We start from the raw sequence: 23,574 nt of genomic DNA on the forward strand, positions 1-23,574 counted from the left end.
CTTCCTTCCTTCCTTCTTTCCTCCTCCTTCATCTATAGATGGGAATAATATTAAAATTGTTAATAAAATAAAATTGTTAGGCCTTGAAATAAAAGAAAATCTAGGATGGGAAACCCAAATAAAAACATTATATCACAAGCCAGCTGAAGAATGTTTCTCTGTGCTATGAAAGGGTATACAGCTGAAGTGGAGAACATGCTTACCATCTACCAACTATACACAAGGCAATCGATGTGATACGTACGCATGTGCTGTTTGGCACTGCAGTCTTACTAAACTATAAACTAGTGGACTCGAAAAAATACAAAGGCGTGCCTGAACAAATTGAACATTGTCAGCTTTGCTGAACGTAGGGAGCAATAATTGACTCTAAAATTTGGTCAGAATGTCCCCCAGTTAGAGAAAGACATCGACATATGTTTTCCAACGGAATGTCTAGTGCATATAGCCCCCATTGCCCAAAGAGATTTACTGTACCAAAATCTAAAAGAAACAAACATAAAACTATTATTCAACAATCCCATAACTAATAAAGAAAAATGATAATTGTAAATGAATTTAATGAGATCCAAGTAAATGCCCTTTATGATTTTTAAAAAGTAATTGTCCACCATACTATTTTCACGATCACTTATTAAATAATCTGCAAATTCATTTTTTTTCTCCTATAATTTGTTGTCTTTATTGGGTCCTTCTGTTGTGAAAGTTTATATATATTTAAATTTATTTTTATAGTATTAATACTGTAAATAATACATTTGATTGTATTTAGTAAATGTTGTATATATTAAAATATTGTTGTTTTTTTTAAATTGTAATTTTAATAGTATTTCAATGTGCAATCTCTTTGAGTAAATTAATTGCTATATTGGAATTGTATTTTTTTTTGTAACTGTTAGTATATTTCAATGAGCAATTTTTTTGTAATATAGACAATTTTTGCCTCTACCGTTTTTGTATTCTTTTTCAAAACCGGTATTATTCGTTCAGCCTTCAGAACGGAGGGAAAGATACCAGAGGAAAGGGACTCATTAACTATTGTATTGCTAGTGGGCAGCAACTCATCTAAACACCCCTTCACAAGAGCAGTCGGGAGTGGATCAAGCGGACATGTTTTAGATGGACAGGATATATGATAAGTTTTCTGACATCTTTTTCAGATGAAACTTAAAACTCAGAAAAAGAACAAACCGGTTGACGATTTCTAACGATGATATCATGCACTGTCAAACTACAGATGTTATGTCTATTTTAAGGAGATGGCAAACTTACTAGCTTGATCCAATTGGCTAAGGAATCACCAACAACTGGGGATCCTTTCTGATCTTACATTACCTAAATTATCTACAACGTGGAACAGCTGGCTGTCATTACACATCTGTGATGATTAGTTTTTGCGTTGTAGATTTGCTTAAGAACTTCAGATCGAGTTTTCAACCATTTTTGTTTATATTCCTCTTCACACGTTTTTTGCTCGGAGAGATCATAATGTGATCTCCAGTTGAGATTGGATAAATACTTTTCCAGAATGTGAGAGATTGTAGAGTTAGGCTGCAAACAAGAATCAGTTACGTTTATTTTAGGACTAATTGATTAGATGCCAAAATTGTATCAATATCCTTCGAAGTTTGAGGTTAAGATCTTCAATGTTTCTAGATCAAATCTTGATTTAATAATAATAATAATAATAATAATAATAATAATAATAATAATAATAATAATAATAATAATAATAATAATAATAATAATAATAATAATAATTTGCAATTTGTATAGAGCCTCCCGTTGGACCAACCTCGAGGAAGGAAACGGACAAGAAAAATAACCATAAACCTAGTCTAACAGCACGCCTAACCGAACAAAACCAACACCGTGCCGTTTATCGGCAATTTAAGGCGCGAAGCCCGCCGATGCATGACTCGCAGGTGCTCAATTGATGGCGGTGTCTAGCTAATCAGTTATAAAGGGAAAAGAAAGAATATATTATAAACAAAATAGTGGTAAAAAGTGTCTTAAAGTAATTCAGTAAAATTATGTATGTTAATACTAGAAACAATGTTGTCAGACATGAGAGTCGACATGATAAGGTACGGTAATACCAGTGTAACATTTTTATTTATTTATTCTTTATACTGGAAAAACCTGTCCAGTAGCATATCTACTGTTCTCCCACAGGGCCTAGTACAAAAAGTCAACAATAACATACACAATTTATAAAAACGAACAAAATACATAAACCAGAAAAAATACATCCAGACTCTAACATTTTTTAAATTGTTAAAATAATAAAAGATCACATGTACAAACATTTAAAAACATATTTAGAGAAATACAGCAGCAAAAATGGCTAGTTGTTAATGATAATTAATAATAATAATAATAATAATAATAATAATAATAATGATAATGATAATTAATAATAATAATTGTCACAATATTTAGGATATTTCATTCTACTTTGCAGCACTACTAACTGAATCGTGAACTAATGAATAATCATAGTTGTATGACTCAAGTTAAAACGGTCTGTGAATGGAAATAAGTTTAATTGGATATCACTCCCAGGAAGGTACTTTAGATAATTTCACCAGTGACAGCAACTTTTCCCTGTACGTGACCCGAAACAGTGACCCTAAAGGCCACGCCCAAATGACAGTAATCATGTCATGAGAGACACGAATGAAACTTTTTCCATTGGCACTATTACACATTGGGGGTTACAAAATACCAATGACAGCAACTTTATCTTGTACATAAAGCCCAGACAGCAGCCCCGAGGGGCCCCACGGGCCTCATATGATGGCTATGTGATAAAATTAAGCACAGAGAGACATGGATAAAACTAACTCGGAATTACTACATGTACATAGAAAAATGCCGAAAAACTGATGACAGTTTAAACAGTGACCTTAAAGGCCACGCCCAAATGACATTAATCATGTCAAAGGAGACACGGATGAAACTTTTTTTCCATTGGCACTATTACACATTGGGTGTAACAAAAATACCAATGACAGCAACTTTATCCTGTACTTAAGCCCAAACAGCTGCTCCAAGGGGCCCCATGGGGAAAGTGGCTGCATGATATTATCATATACATAAAGAAAAACTTACTGATACAGTATACGCAGTATTGAGTATAGGTGATATGGTGTGGAACTAAGTCAGTTGGCTTTCTACTTGTATGTGAAAAAATTGTATAAACACTTTGTGAAAATTTGATTAAATGTTGAATGCCATTTGTATTTGTCATTACGTTAATCCTATGCATAAGTTTTGGTATTCCAATATAACCAGACACACATAAGTTACTATTACAACAGTATTAGTGGGAAATTTATTTAAATTAATATGTGATTGTCCCATCGGAAATTGGTCCAACTTCATTTTGAATAAACTTAAAGAACAAGCTTGTACTGATTGGAGAAGTAATCTTGATCAAAAATCTTCCCTTTCAGGTTACTCAATTATTAAGGAAAGTCCTTGCCGTGAAAAATATTTACTTGAAACTACAGATTTTGAGGGTGCTTTCATAAAATACTTTACCGTTACAAAGACGAATCTCAAGTTGGCCCGATAATAATGATGGTATTTGTTCTATTTGTAGCTCTTATTCAATTGAAGATAATAGAAATTTCTTTTTTTCATTTCCTTCCCTCCATAACATCAGATTGGAAGAACTAGCAAAGCTTGAACATGAAATAGTAAATAAAATAGGCATTTGGAACCAATTTATAAATTCAACATCTGATCAGAAGTTAATGTATGTTCTTGGCTCTTTTTCACTAAATCTTCAAAAGAAATTGAAGGAAAATTCGACAGGTTTTGTAAGTATGCTACAAGGGCATGGAAAAAGAGAAATGAGATCAAAAAAGAAAATGAACGTTTTTGACTTTAGTCCTGTATTACTTTATGACTTTTGATTTACTTTTATGTACATCTGTGTTATTTGGCCTGATATGTGTGCTTCTTGTGTGATAAGTGGTGCTGTATAAAGTATGTACTGTATGTATTTATGTTTATAATTGTGAGTACGGTACAGTCATGTGACTATGGTTATACAGTTGTGTATGGATATATATGTACTTATGTACTGTATGTGTATTTCATGTACGTTTGTATGGTGTTTGTATAATTGTTCATGTGATTGTTTGCATCACTTTATTTTGCCTTAAGTTTTCTTTTGTTTAAGTTTGCTTTTAATTTAATATGGCTGAACAGTTTCTTTTTTACTTTTCCTTAATGTCCCTTTTGAAAATTCGAATTGTCTTTTTCTTAGCATAAGTCTTTTGTGAACTTTACTGTACATATTGTTTTGGACGCACTTTCGATTGAGAATTGTGCCACAGATTAAAAAGTGTAGTTCCTAATAAATTATTATTATTATTATTATTATTATTATTATTATTATTATTATTATTATTATAGATTAACCTTTAATATGGTGATTATTACTATGGGCAGGTTCAGAGCTACATTCACAATAATGACAAGTACAGTAGGTAGAGTGTGGGTCATAAGCGAATATAGCCTAATTTGTGGTTGTCAAATGGAAAACAAATATTAGATGGAGAGAAGTGGATTGTGTTCTACAGTAGATGCTTGGAAATGCACTTTGCTGAATTCTGAGATGTCTGTTAATGAATGAATATTCTCAGAATTCAAGTTTTGCCTACTGTAGTGTGGATGATGACGATGATGATGATGATGATGACGATTAACAACGACGATGATAATGAAGATGATGGTGTGGAGGATAAAGGAAGGAGGTTTGAGATGTAGGAGTATGGCAAAGAAAAGAGAACCCATGACTGGTGCTGGGGTCAGCAAAGGGTGTAGCGACAAAAGCCCTGAAAAAAACCAGTGGTCCTTGTGTATTGGCGCCAACATTGTCCTCTCATAATTAGGATATTCCCTCGTAATTGTTTTCCTTGTGTAACATATGTGAGTGCGGTATATAAGTTAATAAGTTTCGAGCTCTATAGGCCTACAGTTAAACTCCAAAAGACATTTTTGGATTTTGAAATAAGAAAATAAAATAACTATTGGCATTATCCTTCCAGAGTAATGTTGTATAAATCAGCGTAACTTAGGTGTGTCTGGTTACTATTGGAATACCAAAACTTTATGTATAGGCTTAACGTAATGGGAAATACAAATGACATTCAACATTTAATCAACATTTTCACAAAGTGTGTTTTGTACAATTTCATATTGAATTTCCTAGTTTTCTTCGCATACAAGTAGGAAGCCATTTTGATTTCATACCCTATAAAATGACATGATTATATTTTCTGGGCTCCCTGTCTACTAGGTACACTTCCGTGTTTCAGCAGCAAGTTTCGGTAATAATGCAGCCAATCCAATTATCCAATCATTATCCTCCACGGCGATTCATGAAATCATGGAGGTATATGGTATCATGTATAACCAAATACTTAGAGGGTAATAGAATAATTTATGGGGAGCTAGTATTCCATTCGTGCTTACGGCACATACATAATCTTACTTTGGATAACAGTGAAGCAACAGCTGATTGAAATTAAAATATAGACTAAAATTTTATTTTTTAGTATTAACTATATAGGTCTACAAAACTATTCACAGCACCTTAATTGGTTATGGTAGGTGCCGGTATGCTAATGACTTGGCTGGCATAATATATGAGAGCAAAAAAAAAACAAACTGGAATTTCCAGTTTTACTGAATTGCAGCAGCTGCTTGAGGCGTAGTTTAAATTTTTGGGCTATTTTGTTCGTTTAAAATCTTCGTTTAAAGTCTTCGTTTCCATCTAAGGTTTGTTTTCATATTTAGCATTTTAATTTCGTTAACGTGAATCATGTTTTATGTGAATTATTATCGGGACTCGCTATGTTGACGGGTGGAATGGCAAACTTCCTGATCGAAGCAGCTTGTCAAAACTCTATGCCCTAGTATAGGCCTATATTAACAAACATTTGGTGAGATCATGGTTCCTGGTAAACTCGTTAGGCTATGCATAAACATATATTATTTTACTGTCAACAAGATCAGGCTAACCCCGCCGCCTAAATAATATTCCATATTAATTTCCATATTCATTTAAAAATTTGAAATAACTTATTCAATTAATTCCAACCAGAGACACATCGAACGAAATTAGGTTTTACTGATTTAGAGACACTTTGCTACAAACACCTTTAAATTGACTGTAGGCCTACCAACAAATGGTCTCTACAAAAAATACTGGAAATGTATTATTCAACTATCGGTTCATTGAAGTTGTTATAGCAAATTTAAACACAAAATTTTAGCAACTCAACTATGGAATAAAAGGTTTCCAGCTTATGACAGACAGATGAAAAGGGCAAGTCGTTACTTTTCGTAAAGTGCTACTGTAATTCCTTTACTAAAATAACTCAACTTTATCGCCAAGCAAGGGTAAGGAATGTTTTATGTCAAGGGACAAGAATTACATGTCGACTAAGGAGCAGGAAATCTCACGCCATTGCAAAGGCACTTCCGGGGGTGGGGGAAGGTTATAAAAAGAAGTGGATATATTTACGTGTCCATAAACAAATCAGTAAACGATATATTTACGTGCAATAAATAAGGCTGCGCAGTCTTTAATAAACTTGCATTATCGGCCACGTAAATTTTATTGATTGTGGTTAATTGTACGTTAATGTGAGAGACTTTCAGAACTCAAAATTAGCGTCGGCCCAAGCTGTGATGCCCAAGCTCACCACGGCACTGATTTGATATTATGATTCTGTTTCTTTTATTAAACATATAATTTAATTTTCTACAATAGTATGTAGTTTAATCATTAAATAAATGATTAAGTCATTGTGATAACTTTTCAAATACAAGTGATATTATGAGCTGGAAATATTTGTGTTCTTTTCATTTTACTCACGTCATTTGTTGAATGAACACGTACACACGTTCCCTGTGCTAAAACTAGTACTCAACCACGAAATCAGAATTACCACGAAATCAGAATGTTATTCTTCTAGGCCTAAGCCTGTATGTTGTACGATAGTCAATCACCACAAAGTAAATATTACACTTTAATGATATCAATCAAACACATTTACCGACAACATTGTTATAATAGTCTGTAGTTGAGTTGAGAGCCGAACCACTAGCCCCGATCATGGCATCACATGCTCTCTCTGCCCCACCACCCGCTGGCGCCACTTCTGCTCATATCATAGATACAGGTATGTTAAAATTTTAAGGATTGCAGTCTCTTTATGCCTGGTTCATGACCCATGGTAGAAGCAGCCCGTTGTTATAAATCATAGAGGTAAAACGTCTATTGGGTTTTATCGTCAATAACATTCGTAAGCGTACTTATTTTACATGATAATAGCTAGTGAACCAAGACCATTCCTTAAAAAATACATTTTGATTGTCTTGCAAATCAATAGCGTTCTTTGCAAGTCATACAGTATTTAGGCCATGGTCTGGGGGTGGGTCACCGTACACATCTACCCCCCCCCCCCACCCACAGTTAAACTTCCTTGGTATCATTTTGTTCCTACGGGCATATAGAACAAAAAAAAAATTGATGTTAACAAGAAAAATATAGGGATGCATTGTATGTACAGTACTCGCGTCATTTACTAATGGTCGTTAGTGTTTTATGGTCAATACTTTTTTTTGGGGTGGGGGGTGGGGAGGGGTAACATTTATGCCCATAACCTGTGATTTAAAAATCCCATCAATATTATTTTGGTAGCAATGTGTAGCATATATTTTTCTTAATCATGCTGTTTAAATAAAATTAATCCGACAATTCTTAACGTCACTAGAGGTCAAAAGGTCATCGATCTTTTTCTAAAATGCAATTTTTTCATAAAATATCAATAAACCTCAGTGTCATATGTCTAATTTTGGATATATTTGATACAAATTGTGTTTTTCTTGTAGTTATTGACATATGGAATACAAAAATTGAGGTTAACAAGAAAAAAATTAAAATGCATTATGTAGTATTGTCAATGTTTACGATCCGAGAAATTTGTAATCAACAATAGTTTTTGAGGTAGGGGGTAACATTTATGCTCATAACTCTTGATTTAGTCAATGGATTTGTATTATAGTATTTTCTATTATAAATAAGCATATGGAATATAAAAAAATGATATTAACAAGAAAAATGTATAAACTGATTAAATATAGGCCTACTACTGCCATTGTGTTATAATCCTAGAAATTTGTAATCAACAATTTTTGGGCTAGGGGTAACATTTATGCTCATAACTCTTGATTTAGTCAATGGATTTGTATGATGTTGGTATCAACATTTAGCCTATAGATTGGTAATTCATTCAAATTGAAAAATTGAAACAGGCAGAAATTGACGTAGCTAGAGGTCAAAAGGTAATTGACCTTCACAGAAAAGTTGTAAATTTATTCCCAATTCACTCGCAAACTTTTACAAATCTACAGTTGTGAGTAGATTTGCTACACATTGCTACCAAAATAACATTGATAGGATTTTTATTTCACAGGTTATGGGCATAAATGTTACCCCTCCCCCCAAAAAATATTGACCATAAAACACTAACGACCATTACAAATGATGCGAGTACATACAATGCATCCCCATATTTTTCTTGAGGAACAAAATGATACCAAGGAATTTTAACTGTGGATGGGGGGGGGGTGTGCACGGTGACACCCCCCCCCCCCCCCTTCCAGCCCATGGTCTAATTAGCATCAGCCCGACGTGTATGGTTAGACATCGGGGCCATAATGAAAGCACCGTAATCATAATAAAACAAGGGTGGCGCCTGCGGGCGGGTGGGGATGGGGTGGGGCCACAGCTTTCCCCCCCCCCGTCGGAGAGAGTTACCCCACCGTTGGGGAGAAAAAACACAATTCGTCGGGGAGAAAAAAAATTATATGTATTTTCTACATATTAGCAGACTCTAAAATCGACCACGCCCACATTGCTTTCGTCGGAGAAATCTGACCCCTCGTCGGGGTCATCGGCCCTCCCGTCGGGGACCTCCCCTCCCCCGTCGGGAAAATCCTGGCGCCTCCCCTGTAATGAAAGCGCCGTTATCTTCATAAAAAGCGCCGTAATGCCATTCATTTTTAACTAATCACAGGTTTAGGATGACGCCAACAGGGTCATAATGAAAGCGCCGTTAACTTGTTACAAAAAAAAGCGCCGTAATCATAATGAAAGCCCCGTAATCATAATTCAATTCAGTTCAATATAAAGTTTATTTCCACATGATAAACACAAATACATAGACGGAGAAATACATAAGAAAAAACAATAATTTATAAAAATGTAGGCCCATCAGAACAATTTTTAAATAAAGTGGAAAAAGGGTTGCTACAGCAAGCAAGCTTTATAACGGGCGCCTATTGATTATGAACGCATTGATAATAAAAACGCCGTAATCATCATAAAAAGCGCCGTAATTATAATTAAAGCGCCGTCATGCCATTCATTTTCAACCAATTACAGGCTTAGAATGACGCCAACGGGGTCATAATGAAAGCGCCGTTAACGTGTTACATTAAAGCGCCGATCATATAAAAAGCGACGTAATGTTGTTCATTTTACATCCAATCACAGGCTTAGAATATGACGCTATCAAAATTAGAAAAACGCCACTTTGAGTAGCTGGCGCAAGGGTCACACTTTTTAGCCAATTACATTCCGTCCTTCATAGCAGTCGGCCGATCGAAGGGGCGAGAGCATCCAGGCGCGGCCGAAGGTGCGAGTCGGAGTGTGCAGGGGTCTAATGGCCTGAGTTCTAACGGTTTTTATTCATCTTTTTTATAGGCCTAGCCAAGGGGTGTCTATAAAACGAAGACTCCTATTTTTTTTCTCTTTATTTTGATAATATACCAAGCTGTCACAAAATTAAAATTACGAATTTTTTTGGACGTCCGTTTGTGAAATTTTCAAGGGTGTTCGTTTTATAGACACCCTATATGGGTGTTTATAAAACGAAGACCGAAGACCCGAAAAACAAAGGCCTCCAATTATTTCTCAATTATCTTATTGGAAGTATTTCAAAATCATTATAAAACAGTTGCCAAGTACCTATTTCATTATTCTATCGGAATAAAATGAGGAATATCAAGAAATACTTTAGGGTCTTCGTTTTATAAACGCGCTATATGAGTGTCTACAAAACGAAGACTGAAGATCAGAAAAACGAAGACCCACATTTTTTCTCTCAATCGTGATGAAAATAATGTTTTAATGTTTTTAAATAATAATAATAATAATAATAATAATAATAATAATAATAATAATAATAATAATGTTTTAATGATTTTAATGTTTTTAAATAATAATAATAATAATAATAATAATAATAATAATGTCTTAATGATTTTAATATATTTTTTTTTAATGTTTAATGATTGACGTAACTCTAGGCCTACCCTATAGCCTAGGCTAGATAGAGGACTATTATAAGGTTTTAGTTACGCAGGCTGAAATCCCCATCATCCTCATCATTAACTGCTTCAGTGACAAGACGATTGATGATGGATTTAGGCGTACTTAAAGGAATTTTAAAATTTGCACATCCATTGCTCACGGTTCATGTATTGAATGGCTCCAAAAGCGATACTGGCGGGCCCAGTCAAACAATCCATCACGTTTTCGTTCAATTCAGCAAACATGAAAGAAGGAATGTGATTGGCCAATAGTGTGGCCCTTGCGCCAGCTACTCAAAGTGGCGCTTTTATCGAACAAGTTAACGCCGTAATCATTATGACCCTGTTGGCGTAATTCTAAGCCTGTGATTGGTTAAAAGTGAATAGCTGACGGCTCTTTAATTATGATTACGGCGCTTTCATTATGATTACGGCGCTTTCATCATGATTACGGCGCTTTTAATATGATCACGGCGCTTTTTTTTTTGTAACAAGTTAACGGCGCTTTTATTATGACCCTGTTGGCGTCATCCTAAACCTGTGATTGGTTGAAAATGAATGGCATTACGGCGCTTATGAATGGCAATACGGCGCTTTTTATGAAGATAATTGCGTTTCATTGTGATTACGGCGCTTTCATTATTGCCCTAATGGCTAAGACGTGCCGCCAAGTTCAATCTCTGTATTTTGTTCTGTTCACTGCAGTTATTCGTTAATAGCATTACTTCACAGTTAATAAAACGTTGGTGTAGGCCTATCAACAGAAACTGCTCATTAAAACATATTTCCAAAATGATGCATACTGTCTACTTGCGGAAAACTTTTTGTATTTTGACTGACGACTGACCGATGACATATCCACACAGAAATTGCCCGCGAAACACTCTTGGGTCATAACCTCTAGTGTAGACATAGTACAATTTAAAAAGTAGGCCCCTATTATTTTAATTTCAAAATGCGAAAAAAACTTTCAAAATAGACCTATAGCGGAAAGAGTTTCACCCAGATGTATTTATTGCTTTCAACTCGGCTGAGATTATCTTCGGCCCGTCAGATCCAACTCTAAAAATGATTTGGCCCTTCGAACAAATTAATTAAGAACCAGGGTCACACAGGTTTCTATTTGCTCTAATGAACCTTTCCTAAATGACCGGAGAGTCATTTCTAACCTTTGACCTTAGTTACTTACATTATCCATATCTCCGTAGCTGTTGGCCATACAGACTTGAATTTGGCCCTAAATTGTTCACAACATACAGGTTTCTATTTGCTCTAATCAAACATTTTCTTACAAATGTGACCAAAAATGTCTGGCCTTTGACCTTAGTTACCCAGCATTATTCTTATCACTATAACTGTTGCAGTGGCGTAGCTAGAGGTTTTGGCGCCCGGGGACAAGAGTAGAAAATTGCGCCCCTTCCCCCCCCCCAATTATAATTATAATATTTTGAAATAAATTTATATTCGTTGTATAGACTTTAAGCATATCCGTACCGTACGTCCATATCATGCACTGTCTAAATAACATTATTTAAACCTGAATAACTATTATTATTCTAGCTCTTGTTCTTTCTTACCAGGGGTGGGGCCAGGATTTGCCCGAGGGGGGGGGGCATGCCCCGACAAGGGGGAAGATTTCCTTGACGAGAGCAAAGTGGGCTTAATCGAGCGTCGCTTAAAATCTTCCGAAAGTGGTCTGGGGGAGGGGGTAACCCCCGAAAATTGTTGACAATTTATGGGTTTCATAGGCTATTTAATCGATTTTAGAGTCTACTAATATGTACAAAATACATATAATTTTTTTTCCCCTAACGAATGGTTTTTCTCCCCGACGTGGGGAGGGGGGTTGGGGTGGGGGCGCAGCTATCCCTGAAAGGGGATTGACGCCACCCCTGTTTCTTACTATTGAAACTGCATTACGATGTTCAGAACTTTGTATACAACTTTACCATTATCTTAATTTGTAAGGCTGTTGTATTTATCGCTGTTTTTATTAGCAAATTTATAGATTGTGATTTCTTTTCAGTCCATTTTGACTGTTGTATTTATTCTCTAAATTTATCTTATAGTAGAGTCTTTTAAGTTGCTGAATTTTTAACATTGTTTAAACTCGCAACGGAATTTAGTGTGCTTTTGCATCAGCAAATAAGTTAATAACATGATCAAAGTTAGCAATGTTGTCTGCTTCATCATGCTCAACACAAACTAGTGCCAAAGCAGATAGTCTCGCTTTTCCCATCGTGGCTCTGAGATATGGCAGGGGGTAAGCTTTAGTCATGTAGTCATTACAGAATAGAATAAAAAAGAGAAAACGGTCAAAATGGACTGAAAAGAAATCACAATCTATAAATTTGCTAATAAAAACAACTACATTCAGTTTCTTATTATTAACTGGAAAATATTCATGCCTAACGACATACATCAATTTCGTCGTGTTTTTCTTTTTCTCCCATTTCAGCGCGGCCCCCCCCCCAAAAAAAACCTGGTGCCCGGGGCACGTGCCCCCCTTGACGCCACTAAACTGTTGGCCAACAATCTTTCATCTTATTTTCTAGACAGAGATCATAAAATTATCACTGCACATACATCTGGCCATCGAGTCTGGTCCCAGTTCCTCTCAACTACTACCTATACTAACTTATTTTCCCTGACTAAACTCAAGCCCAGCTTTCATTCCTTAAACTCGACCATCTTCAGCAGTTAATTGTCTCCTAACATCATGTTTACTCTGTTGAAACAAAAGATCATTTGGAAGTAATTGACTATATTATTTTTATTTTTTTAATGTGCCAAATACTTTTATCATGAAAGCATTATAAATTTTCTTTACTAGGTGGAAAACTTTAGACTGAGATGGCAAGTAAATTGGCTTCTGATTTAGATTGTGAAAGTGTGTATACAGATACTTTCGAAAACCTTAAAGAAGTGATACCCGAGGAGATTAAAAACATTACACAACTTGTTTTGCAAAGTGGTGACTCCAAAAGAGCACAACAAACATTGCATCATTATATACAAGGAGGTATATACCGTGACGTGATACAACATCTGAAACTACAAGAGTATTATCCCAAAAAACTAACTAGGGAAAAGGTACTTGTGGTTACGGAAAATACTATTTCATCCGATCATCTTAATGATCCTGGCAAGATTCCATGGTACATTTTGCAAAATCTTATAATGTGTAACTATGAAGGACGCTGTTTTGAAGTGAGTCAGAACCCATCACTTTCTGGATTCGAATTTTCGTCTCTTCTGCAAAATACTACAAACAGCAATGTTGATGCAAAAGAAATAAGTCCTGTAGATGCAATGATAGCTCTTTTTTTGTGTTGCGATGATTTCTTGAGGCAACTTTTAGTTGAAAAAATGTCCACGTGTCAACTCGCTATTCCATTGTTATTACCATGTATCCACACCATTCCGCATACATATGAACTGCTTCTGTGGGCGATGAGCACATTGAAAAAACAATGGAAAGCCTGCTCAGGGTTGTCATGTGAGAGATCAATGCTGTTGCATCCGTTGCCAACGGTATCTGCCATCCGCTTAGGCAGACCCAAGATTTCAAAGTCGAAAATACTTAACTGTATTATCAATGACAATAAACATGACATTTTTTTTCACTCTGGATGTAAAGGTGGTACTTTGGAAAGAAAACTCGCTGCTGGTTTACTTGAAATGGCGTGGTACTTACCAACTGGGAAACACCAGGATATTTTCCCTGATGCCATCACGTTCATGAATTTGAGGGGAAACGCATCTCGTCTTAAAGGACAATCAGAATTTGTATCTGAAATATCATTGGCAACTATTGCCTTCACATCCTCTGATGAATTTAAGGAAGAAGACACTCTCTTACTTGAATCATTGTACAGACAACGTGGGCACTTAATAGTTGTAGTCGATGGACCCCCTGGGCAATACTTGAAAGAGTCAATTCATTCACTGGAAAAAAGATGTTGTATTATAAAAGATAGGCATTTAAGATTAATTGATTTTTCAAAGCAAAATTATTTACAAGTAAGTGGGGAAATAAGAAAAAGTCTAACGTATATATACAATGGAAAAGGAAGGAATTTTGTACTAGATAGAAACATTCAAATGTATGCTGATATTGCAAAAACAATGCGGTTCCATGTAGACGAAAGCACAAAAAACTGCTTACAGGCAAAAGAAATCTCGGAAATGATGTTGGAATATCTAAAACCGCTTGGCAAAGAAAAACAGCTACCTTTGCAACTGGTTACAATAGAAATTGGAGAGAAAAAGAAAGAACAACGTCGATTGAAACTTAAAGGAAACATGCAAACAGAGAAGTATATTGAGAAGGTAAAGTTAAATATAACAGAATTGCGAAGAAAACAGAAACTTCTCAGTGACCATACTTCAGATATATTTAAGCTATTCAAAAGATCGTATACGCCTATATATCCCGTATTAAAGAGGAAATATTTCCACAGCTTTGTTAATATGATAACAGACATGTATAGCATCGACACACTACAGCCAATACGTCAGGAATACATCAAAAAATGGAATGAATTGTGCGAAACTCTTCAAAAGAATCAAAACAGAAAAACACCAGAATCAGAAAAAAGGAAAAGAGAACTTGATGACCTAGAAAATAAGCTTTCTAATCTTTCATTGGGCTTAGAACACTTCAATAGAGAAATTGGACAAATGTACGAAATGGAATTGCATATGAATATACTAAATGATTCAACTCGTCAATTTCCCATTGTTGCAGCAAAAATGTTACTTGATGGATATCCCCTGGAATTGATGGATGGCGATGCATCACATGTTCCACTTACATGGATCGAAGCAGTTTTAACCTCTCTGAACGTTCTTATTGGTGATAAGCGAATGTTTGTGTTGTCAGTGCTAGGTATTCAAAGCAGTGGGAAGTCGACAATGCTTAACACCATGTTCGGTTTGCAATTTGCAGTAAGTGCTGGAAGATGTACTAAAGGTGTATTTGCTCAATTAATGCCAGTGGATAAAACTTTGAAAGAAGATGCTAAGTGTGACTACATCCTAGTGGTTGACACAGAGGGTTTACGAGCTCCGCAATTAGCAAACATTGAACATAACAACCGTGACAACGAATTGGCTACTTTTGTGACCGGCTTGGGCGATGCTACAATATTTAATATTATGGGGGAAAATGCAACTGAAATGCAAGACATTCTTCAGATTGCTGTTCATGCATTCATGAAAATGGAAAATGTAAACATCAAACCAAGCTGTATATTTGTACATCAAAATGTAACAGATGTATCAGCATCTGACAGAAACACGATTCATAAGAGAAAAATCAGAGAGATGCTGGATGAAATCACTCTGAATGCTGCTACAGAAGAAAACTGCAATGAAAAATATAAAACATTTTCGGATGTCATTCAATTCCAAGAAAATAAACATATAATGTACATTTCTAGTCTCTGGCAAGGCGATCCACCAATGGCACCTCCTAATCCAGGCTACAGTCGTTGTATTCTTCAAGTCAAGAGACAGATCATAGAATTCATGCGAAATTGCCAAGCTAAAACAGTCGAGGACTTTAAATGTAGGCTCTCAGATCTCTGGAAAGCAATCCTCTGTGAGAACTTTGTGTTTAGCTTTAAGAATACAATCGAGATTCGGGCCTTTAATGCATTAGAAACGGAATACGTGAAGCATTCTCGTACACTGAGAAGAAACGCAATGACCTACAGCGAAGAACTTCAGATAGAATGTAAGAAACTTGCAGCTAACGAGATAGAAAATGTTGGAAAAGTCATTTTGAAGAGACAGGTTGGTAAATTAGAGAAAGATGTAATGACCTTCAATAAAAGCATGGAAGATTATTTTTCAAGAGAAACAAAAGCATGTCAATGGAAAGTTAGAACGGAATTAAAGATGAATGAATTATCCAATGATATCAGAAGAGAAATTAATGATGAATTTGTGTCTATCAGGAATAAAATTATCGGAAAAGCTGAAATTGACTTAAGTATGACAAGGTATGAAAAAGATATCTTGAAAAAGGCTAAAAGCCTTGCTGACATATTTCGTAATTCTAATGAGTTATCACCTTCTAAAATGAAAAGTAAATTTGATGAAGAGTGGGAAAAATGGATTACTGAAATAGCCCCTTTTGGTGCTGAAATTGATATAGAATCTTCTCTTGACAACATAGCCCGAAGATCCTGTTTACGTCATCAGGAGGAAATAACTCACGTGTTCTCAAGTGGATTACTTCATTCGGAATTTGTAAGAGAAAATGATTTGGATTTTGGTAACTTTATTAAACAAGGGGCTAGATGGATTTCTGGACGTTCAGTTAGTAAATCCACATGTATCGACAATGCAAAAATATCTGCAGAAATGTTACAAAAAGAGATATTACAACAGATTTCAGCTTACAGCCAGGCTTGTAAGAATTATAATGAAAGTTTTGGAAGCCATCTTCATGATTTTTTATCAAGAAAACTAAAGGACATGAAAATAGATGGTCAAATTAAATTCAAAGAGAAAGGAATAGTCCGGGTAACAATGTGTATTCTCTGGTCTGTATTACGAAATTTAAAAAAATTGCAAGAACACTACAGAAGAGAAAATGACCCAAGAACATATATGGAATCTCAAAAGGCCAGATTATGGCATATGTTCAATGATGAATGTACGATGGTGGAATTAAGCGTCAAATCAGCATATATAGTCTCTCGGGAGTTGGAAAGTGCTATTACAAATGTTCTTCCAAATATGTGTAAAACAGGTGTGATCGATCATTTGCGCACTTCTAACTGTCGCGCATTTGCCAATAAGATGTCCTTTCATGCACATATGCTGATTGATATTGCAGAGAATCATAATTTTTACCTTTATCGAAAGTATTTGCCAAATCCTTCTCATTGTATGAGCATCTATACCGGGAAATTTATAAAAGAAGCATGTTTAAAGCAAACAACTACAGGAAACACTTTTTTGAAAGAAATATATACTTTAAAATTAAACAGTCTCTTTACCAAGGTAGAGAGAGCAATCAATGGCACGTGTCAATATTACACAAATAAATGCCAGATTAGCAATTGGTGGGCTAAGTTACATGACCATATCAATCATGACCTGACTGTTAAAAAAGAGTTAGAATTCTTTAACGAAGATGGTAATTTTGACGTTGATGACCTTAAAGAGAAGTTACTAGTAGAATTAAACGAATCGAAAGACAGAATCACACAAGCATACAGAGAGGATGCCATTTTACGTGTCATACTCGAGCCGTGTCAAAATTTTTTTGAAAAAGATCTTCTCGGCTGTCTCGAGTTATGTCCATTCTGCAAAGCGCCATGCGACCTTCAAGTTGGTAACAAATATGATGAACATCGAACAGAGTATCATCGACCAGGAGGAGTTGCTGGGTATCGTCTGCATTATACAAATAGGCTTTCGGTCGATGTATGCACTACATGTGTTATGACAAATATGGAATTCAAAAATGAAGACACTCAAAATAAATGGCATCGTTACAAAGAATATCAAACTGTTAGTGATTATTACAAGGCCTGGAAGATACAGCCGATGGGAGGTGAGTCGCAGTTGTACTGGAAGTGGTTTATGGCAACCTACAACGAAGAACTTGCAAAATATTATGACTGTGAGAAAGCAGATATTCCAGATGGATGGAAGGAAATCAGTTGGGATTCAGTGAAGGAGGACATGATAAATACATACAATCTATAAATAAAAGACATAACTTTCAATAATGGTGTAATATTAATTAATTCTGATAAACTTAAATGAACGTCAACGATAATATACACGTTATACTAGGGAACAGTGAAATTACACTGTTCACTGGTTATACACAGATATTATTCATCAATTCTTATTGTTTTATTTTCAAAAGTTAATAAAGGAATATAACACAATGACAATCTATTTGATTGTTAGATTGGTAGATCATTAATAATGCCTGTATTACACAAATTTATATAGTTTTATTTAAATTATTAAATTATATCTTTAAAGACACATTATTTATGTCTAGTCGTATTAGACAACACCGTAAAAGTTCTATTATGTAGGCCTACTATAAGCCCATCATCATTACACGTTTACATATGTATTTTGTATAGCACTTATTTACAATTTGCAATTGCGGCTTGAATCACTTAAGGTTATGCATATTATATGTTACACGTTAATATTTTAATAATTGATATGCCTATGCATAAATTTATAGTAGATTTTATTTAGTTTGATTTATTTTGATACCATACATGAAACATATACAATATAAACAATTTGAGAAAGAGATAAACATTAAAAGGTTAATATCACGTGGTGTGAGGGACAACCCTTTAAATCCCCCGAAGGGATTTGCCTTCTAAAGGGGATTAACATCCCGTCTTTAACAATTTGAAAAACTGTAAATCCAACTTCAATTATTAAAACTACATATACTGTAGGCGTTTCAATCAATTGTATTACTTGTTTATAGATCGGTTATACAGAGTATACTTAATTTTTATTTAATATGCACTTTTGGAAGTTTTAGTAAAGAAAATAAGAACAAGTTTGAGAGAATAAGACGGTCAGCAGAACGGTGCATTGGTTGTGATATTACTACGATCAATGCTCTATATGAGGAGAACGTTAGGAAAAAGCTTGATTTAATTATGTTGGACGAATCCCACCCTTTACATAATCACTATGTATTTATGCGTTCTGGTCTGAGATTACGAGATCCTCGTTCGACACATAACAGACACAATTTTTCATTTGTAATGAACTCAATTAGATTATATACTAAATATGCATCAAGATAATTTGGTATTAATGATTCTTCTTCTTCTTATCGAGTCACTACGTACCTAGTGTGTATGATCTATCTTACGTAGTATGGTAGAAGGATTCGCAGGTTGGATGGGTACCTGACATGGGCCGCGTCGTGAGCACTCCTTCTGTGGCCGGACAGGGGACTAGAGATGGACCAGTACACCAGGGTAACCCCCTACTCTTCTCGAATGATGTGCTGGGTTCTTTAAAGTGCACACGAGCCAATTGTGTACACTGGGCCTACGGTTTAGAGTCCTTATCCGAGAAGACTTGTTCCACCATCGGAACCATAGGCCAGCGTGCCGTTCGAACCAACGCCGATAGCTGTAGTCACGGTTCTCCAGTATTAACCGCTCGGCCAATCGACTCGCCATTATTAATGATGATGGTTGTTGTAGTAGTAAGAATAAATATAATAAAACATTCATATAGAGCATTTGATCGTAATTATCGTAATGATAATGATTGTAATAATGATGATAATTGTGATAACAATTGTAATAAGAATAATATTTTCATGTATTTTATATATGTTTTTTATTGATTTTTAATATGTATATGTAAATACGCCATGGAAAACGAATTTCCAACATGTTTTAATGTGTGGACAAATAAAAGTTAATCTTATCTTATCTTTCCAAAATCTAAGAATTTTAACGGATCAACATTTAACAATAGAAGAACTCAAAGCTGCATAAACAAATCGCGATTAAATATTGCATCCATCCAACAACGACTTGCTAACACTGCAGCTCATCTGAAGTTTAAAGAATGTGTAGCATCACAGCCATTCTATTGACTTCTTACTAGTTTGTCTATATTTTTAAATAATTTAATAATAAGGTAATTTGTTTAAAACCATGAATTTTTGGTTTAGGGTTTTATCATAATAATAGTACGTTTGCCTGCTACTTGACACAGATGAGTAACCTGGCAGATTTATTGCTTCTCTTTAAACTTCAAAAATTGGTCCTCCGGAATCTTGCATCTCCCTAAGTGGAGTAGATCTCTATAAGTAATGCCAAAATAAGGTTCTTTAAGTTTGTGAAGCATTGGTAGTATTTGCAATGTATAAATTTGATATAGGATTATGGATGGTGGACACACATTATTCGAATGCAAGTACGATACACAGCCAGCTGCTCTTCAACTGTACTGTATTATTATCAGTGCCATAACGGCGAGCCAGGGGGCCTGGGTGAGAAATGTTAGGGCCCTGTTTATAAATGGAGTATTTTTCGCGAATTTCACGAATTGGGCAAAGGGGATTTGTGTTTGCGAAGAAAGTTTCATCTCTCAAAAGAATAACACGATTAAAGAAAACTGAATTATGAGCAATGCTATTATTTTCTACAATTTAACTACTACTACTATATTTAGTACATCTGCACGATGTAAAGCATATTTACTTATCGCTATATTAACATGCAGTTTCACGCCTTTAGAAATTTATTTTCTGTAATGGAGGTTAAAAAAGGAATCTTAAATCTCATTAACCAGCAGTGGTGTAACTACCGCAGATTCAACAGGTTCTTTGAACCTGGGCCCCCGCGCACCAGACTTGATCTATAAAAAAAAAAATCTAATAAATCAATGTTTTATTGTGACATTGAACTATTGTATCTGCTACCTTCCAGTGAGTTACGTAACACCGGGGCCGGGACCCTGTGGCTTTCACAGACCATGTAGACCATTTTTGGCTCTAACTGAAATCACGTTATACATGCGAGGGATAATCAGGGCCGTCGGAACCGCCGCCGGTTGGCCGGACCACTTTTTCTCAATTATAATATAACATTTTAAAATAAATATATACGGATACCTATAAAATTATTATATGAATTTTATTATTAATGTTCGCATGTCATTGTCTTTTTATGTTATATATTTAAACAAAAATCCACCATGCGCTTGTTTTTGTATTGCCTATATACATTTTCAGTTTTGACAATATTTAATTTTCGTAATTTAGATGATTTTTAAAATATTTAGAGGCATATATATATAAACAATATTAAATATTTATAAAAATTTTGGGGTTGGGCAAATAAGTAAAATTAAAATTGTACCAGCAGTATGTTACTCGAAACACTATTGTAATAATTATTTTGTAGGCCAATTGTTAAATATAATGATAGCATATTACATCATGTGTATTCGTAACACTCTTTTATTTTGCATATTGTTTATATTTCGTGATACCCTGCACGTTGTGTAATTATAGTAGGCAGTTATTCATTGTACAGTACCGTACTCGCACGAATAAGCGCCCCGTTTGAATAAGCGCTCCTCTTGAATAAACGCCCCTAACGTGAAAATTGTCTTAAGCGCCCCGCTTGATTAAGCGCCCCAACAATTTGAATACGCGCCCCTAACAAATTCAATCATACAGTTGTGTAGATCACCAACTTAATTGTCTGCGTCAACTATTCGCATGCATTGTCGGTAGGTCGGTCAGTACATCTATCCATCAGGCGGTCTATCAGTCTCCATTAGGTTTAACATGGTTTTCAGTTTTGATGCATATTTAGAATCCCATTCTTGTTTTCTTGCTACCCTTTTTGGATTTATAACTACAGTATTTTTAAATATATTTCTTACTATATATATAATATTAATATATCTAAAAATTAAAATAACGTATGGGCATTTTCAGTTAACAAAAATAAACTGACCTTATCACTTTCGTATCCAAGCAAGAAACCCTGTAATGATCTTGCTAATCTGAATTAGCAGATGGCCAACACGCTTACCACCACCACCAAAACTACCACTAATTTCATCTGCTGTTGTGTAAAGAACCTAACATTCTTGTCATGAGCCATGCTCTCTCGACGATTAGGCCCTACCTTTTCTTCACCAAAACCATTCGTTTATCTTCGATTAAAAAAAACTGCCACTTGAATTTTCCAATTTCTCATAAGCACCCCTTCAATTTTCATCTATTTCTATAAGCGCCCCTCAATTTCAACTCTGTTTTCACAAGCGCCCCGTTTGAATAAGCGCCCCTTTTGAATAAGCACCCCTCAAAAAGAGCCAAAAATATTTTAAGCGCCCGGGCGCTTATTCGCGCGAGTACGGTATTATAATGTATTAAAATAATGCACAGCGTGTTGTTCACCTGTGTATTCATAACACAAGGTTAAATATAATAAGCCTATAGTCAACTACATTATTCATATTGTATTTATATAATGTGTTTGTGTTTCTTGCACTTTATCTATTAATGGAGGTATAAACAACTCAATTCATCTAGTTATGGCAGTGATGAGCGATTAAATTTTGAAAAAAATCGTCATTTCGCAATAAACCTACATTGTTTTAAAATAGGCCTACGAATTTTGAATTATTTAGAGCTACTACCTTCTGTGTCTAGATATAACATTTTTTAAGCTGGGTGATTTTCTGGGCCCACTCCTTAGCATTATGTACAGGGCATTTTTGAGAGTACTGTATAGGCCTAATGTTTTATAGTTATACCGGAAGAATAGGAGGCCTGAAAGTCAAACACTTTTTAAAAAAAGTCTCCGTCATGAACATTACACATAGACCCCCGCTCCAGGCGACCAAGTCAGCTATGGGGATCTATTCGGTCTGCTGTGAATATAACAAGGCATGCTTTGTTACGGGCTGTACGGGCACTATACGGGCACTACAATACGGGCTGTACGGGCACTATCGCTCCCATATATACAACATCTTTAAAAGTTAAAGGCTGACCTGGAGGTCAGAGATACTTGATATGTAGAGACGTCGCTAAAATAAATTGTGTTTTTATTTTTTTTTTTCTCACTTTTAAATAAACCAAGAAAAGATTGGAAAACAATAAATATTTTTTAATGGTGTTTTGGCTGCCATATTTATCGGTTTTGCATGATTACGGTCATACACAGTCTAATGATGTCGGTTGTCATTAGCCCACTCTCTGAGAGAGAGGGCTTATATGATGATTCTGAGCGAATTTTGAAGTCATTTGTTTTTCTATCTCTTCCTTCGTTTGTGACGCGATTAGGCCGATCTTGCAATAATATGGAAGATAAGGCGTGGGGAATTTAAAGTAAGAGTTTTTGCGAAAATATTGTCGGGAAATATGTGAAAAGTATGTTTTTTTTTTTATCATATTTCTTAACACTACGGTGGGTTTCCTATGAAAGCGTGTTCGTCATTGATCAGATTGCAAATCGCCTGATTCCACATTGTGTTTATTAACCAATCACGGCCTGGAATGGTAAGCTTTGCGGCTAATAAATGCGTCTGCACGAGTCTAGTTGGCAGCGAAGAATGAGCCGTTTTGTGGTGCTTGCAAGGGTGGGTGGTCTCTCCCCTGAGAGATAAACAATGTACACT

General features: G+C 35.3%; 1 protein-coding gene across 1 annotated transcript; it reads left to right on the plus strand.

The window, feature by feature from the left end:
• Window positions 1-5,707: 5,707 nt before the first annotated feature.
• Window positions 5,708-21,040, plus strand: LOC117110511 (interferon-induced very large GTPase 1-like). The gene is made up of 2 exons (XM_033253259.1): window positions 5,708-5,796; window positions 13,235-21,040. Exon 2 carries the CDS (start codon window positions 13,255-13,257, stop codon window positions 18,127-18,129), a length of 4,875 nt encoding a protein of 1,624 aa, XP_033109150.1. The 5' UTR covers window positions 5,708-5,796; window positions 13,235-13,254; the 3' UTR covers window positions 18,130-21,040.
• Window positions 21,041-23,574: the final 2,534 nt, after the last annotated feature.

Source organism: Anneissia japonica, unplaced genomic scaffold (assembly GCF_011630105.1).
Source record: "Anneissia japonica isolate Jap-2015-1 unplaced genomic scaffold, ASM1163010v1 scaffold3040_len1308831_cov196, whole genome shotgun sequence".
Taxonomy (NCBI): Eukaryota; Metazoa; Echinodermata; class Crinoidea; order Comatulida; family Comatulidae; genus Anneissia; species Anneissia japonica.

What these genes read in the sequence shown, in the direction of transcription:
- LOC117110511 (XM_033253259.1), top strand. Translation starts at nt 13,255, where the DNA reads ATGGCAAGTAAATTGGCTTCTGATTTAGATTGTGAAAGTGTGTATACA.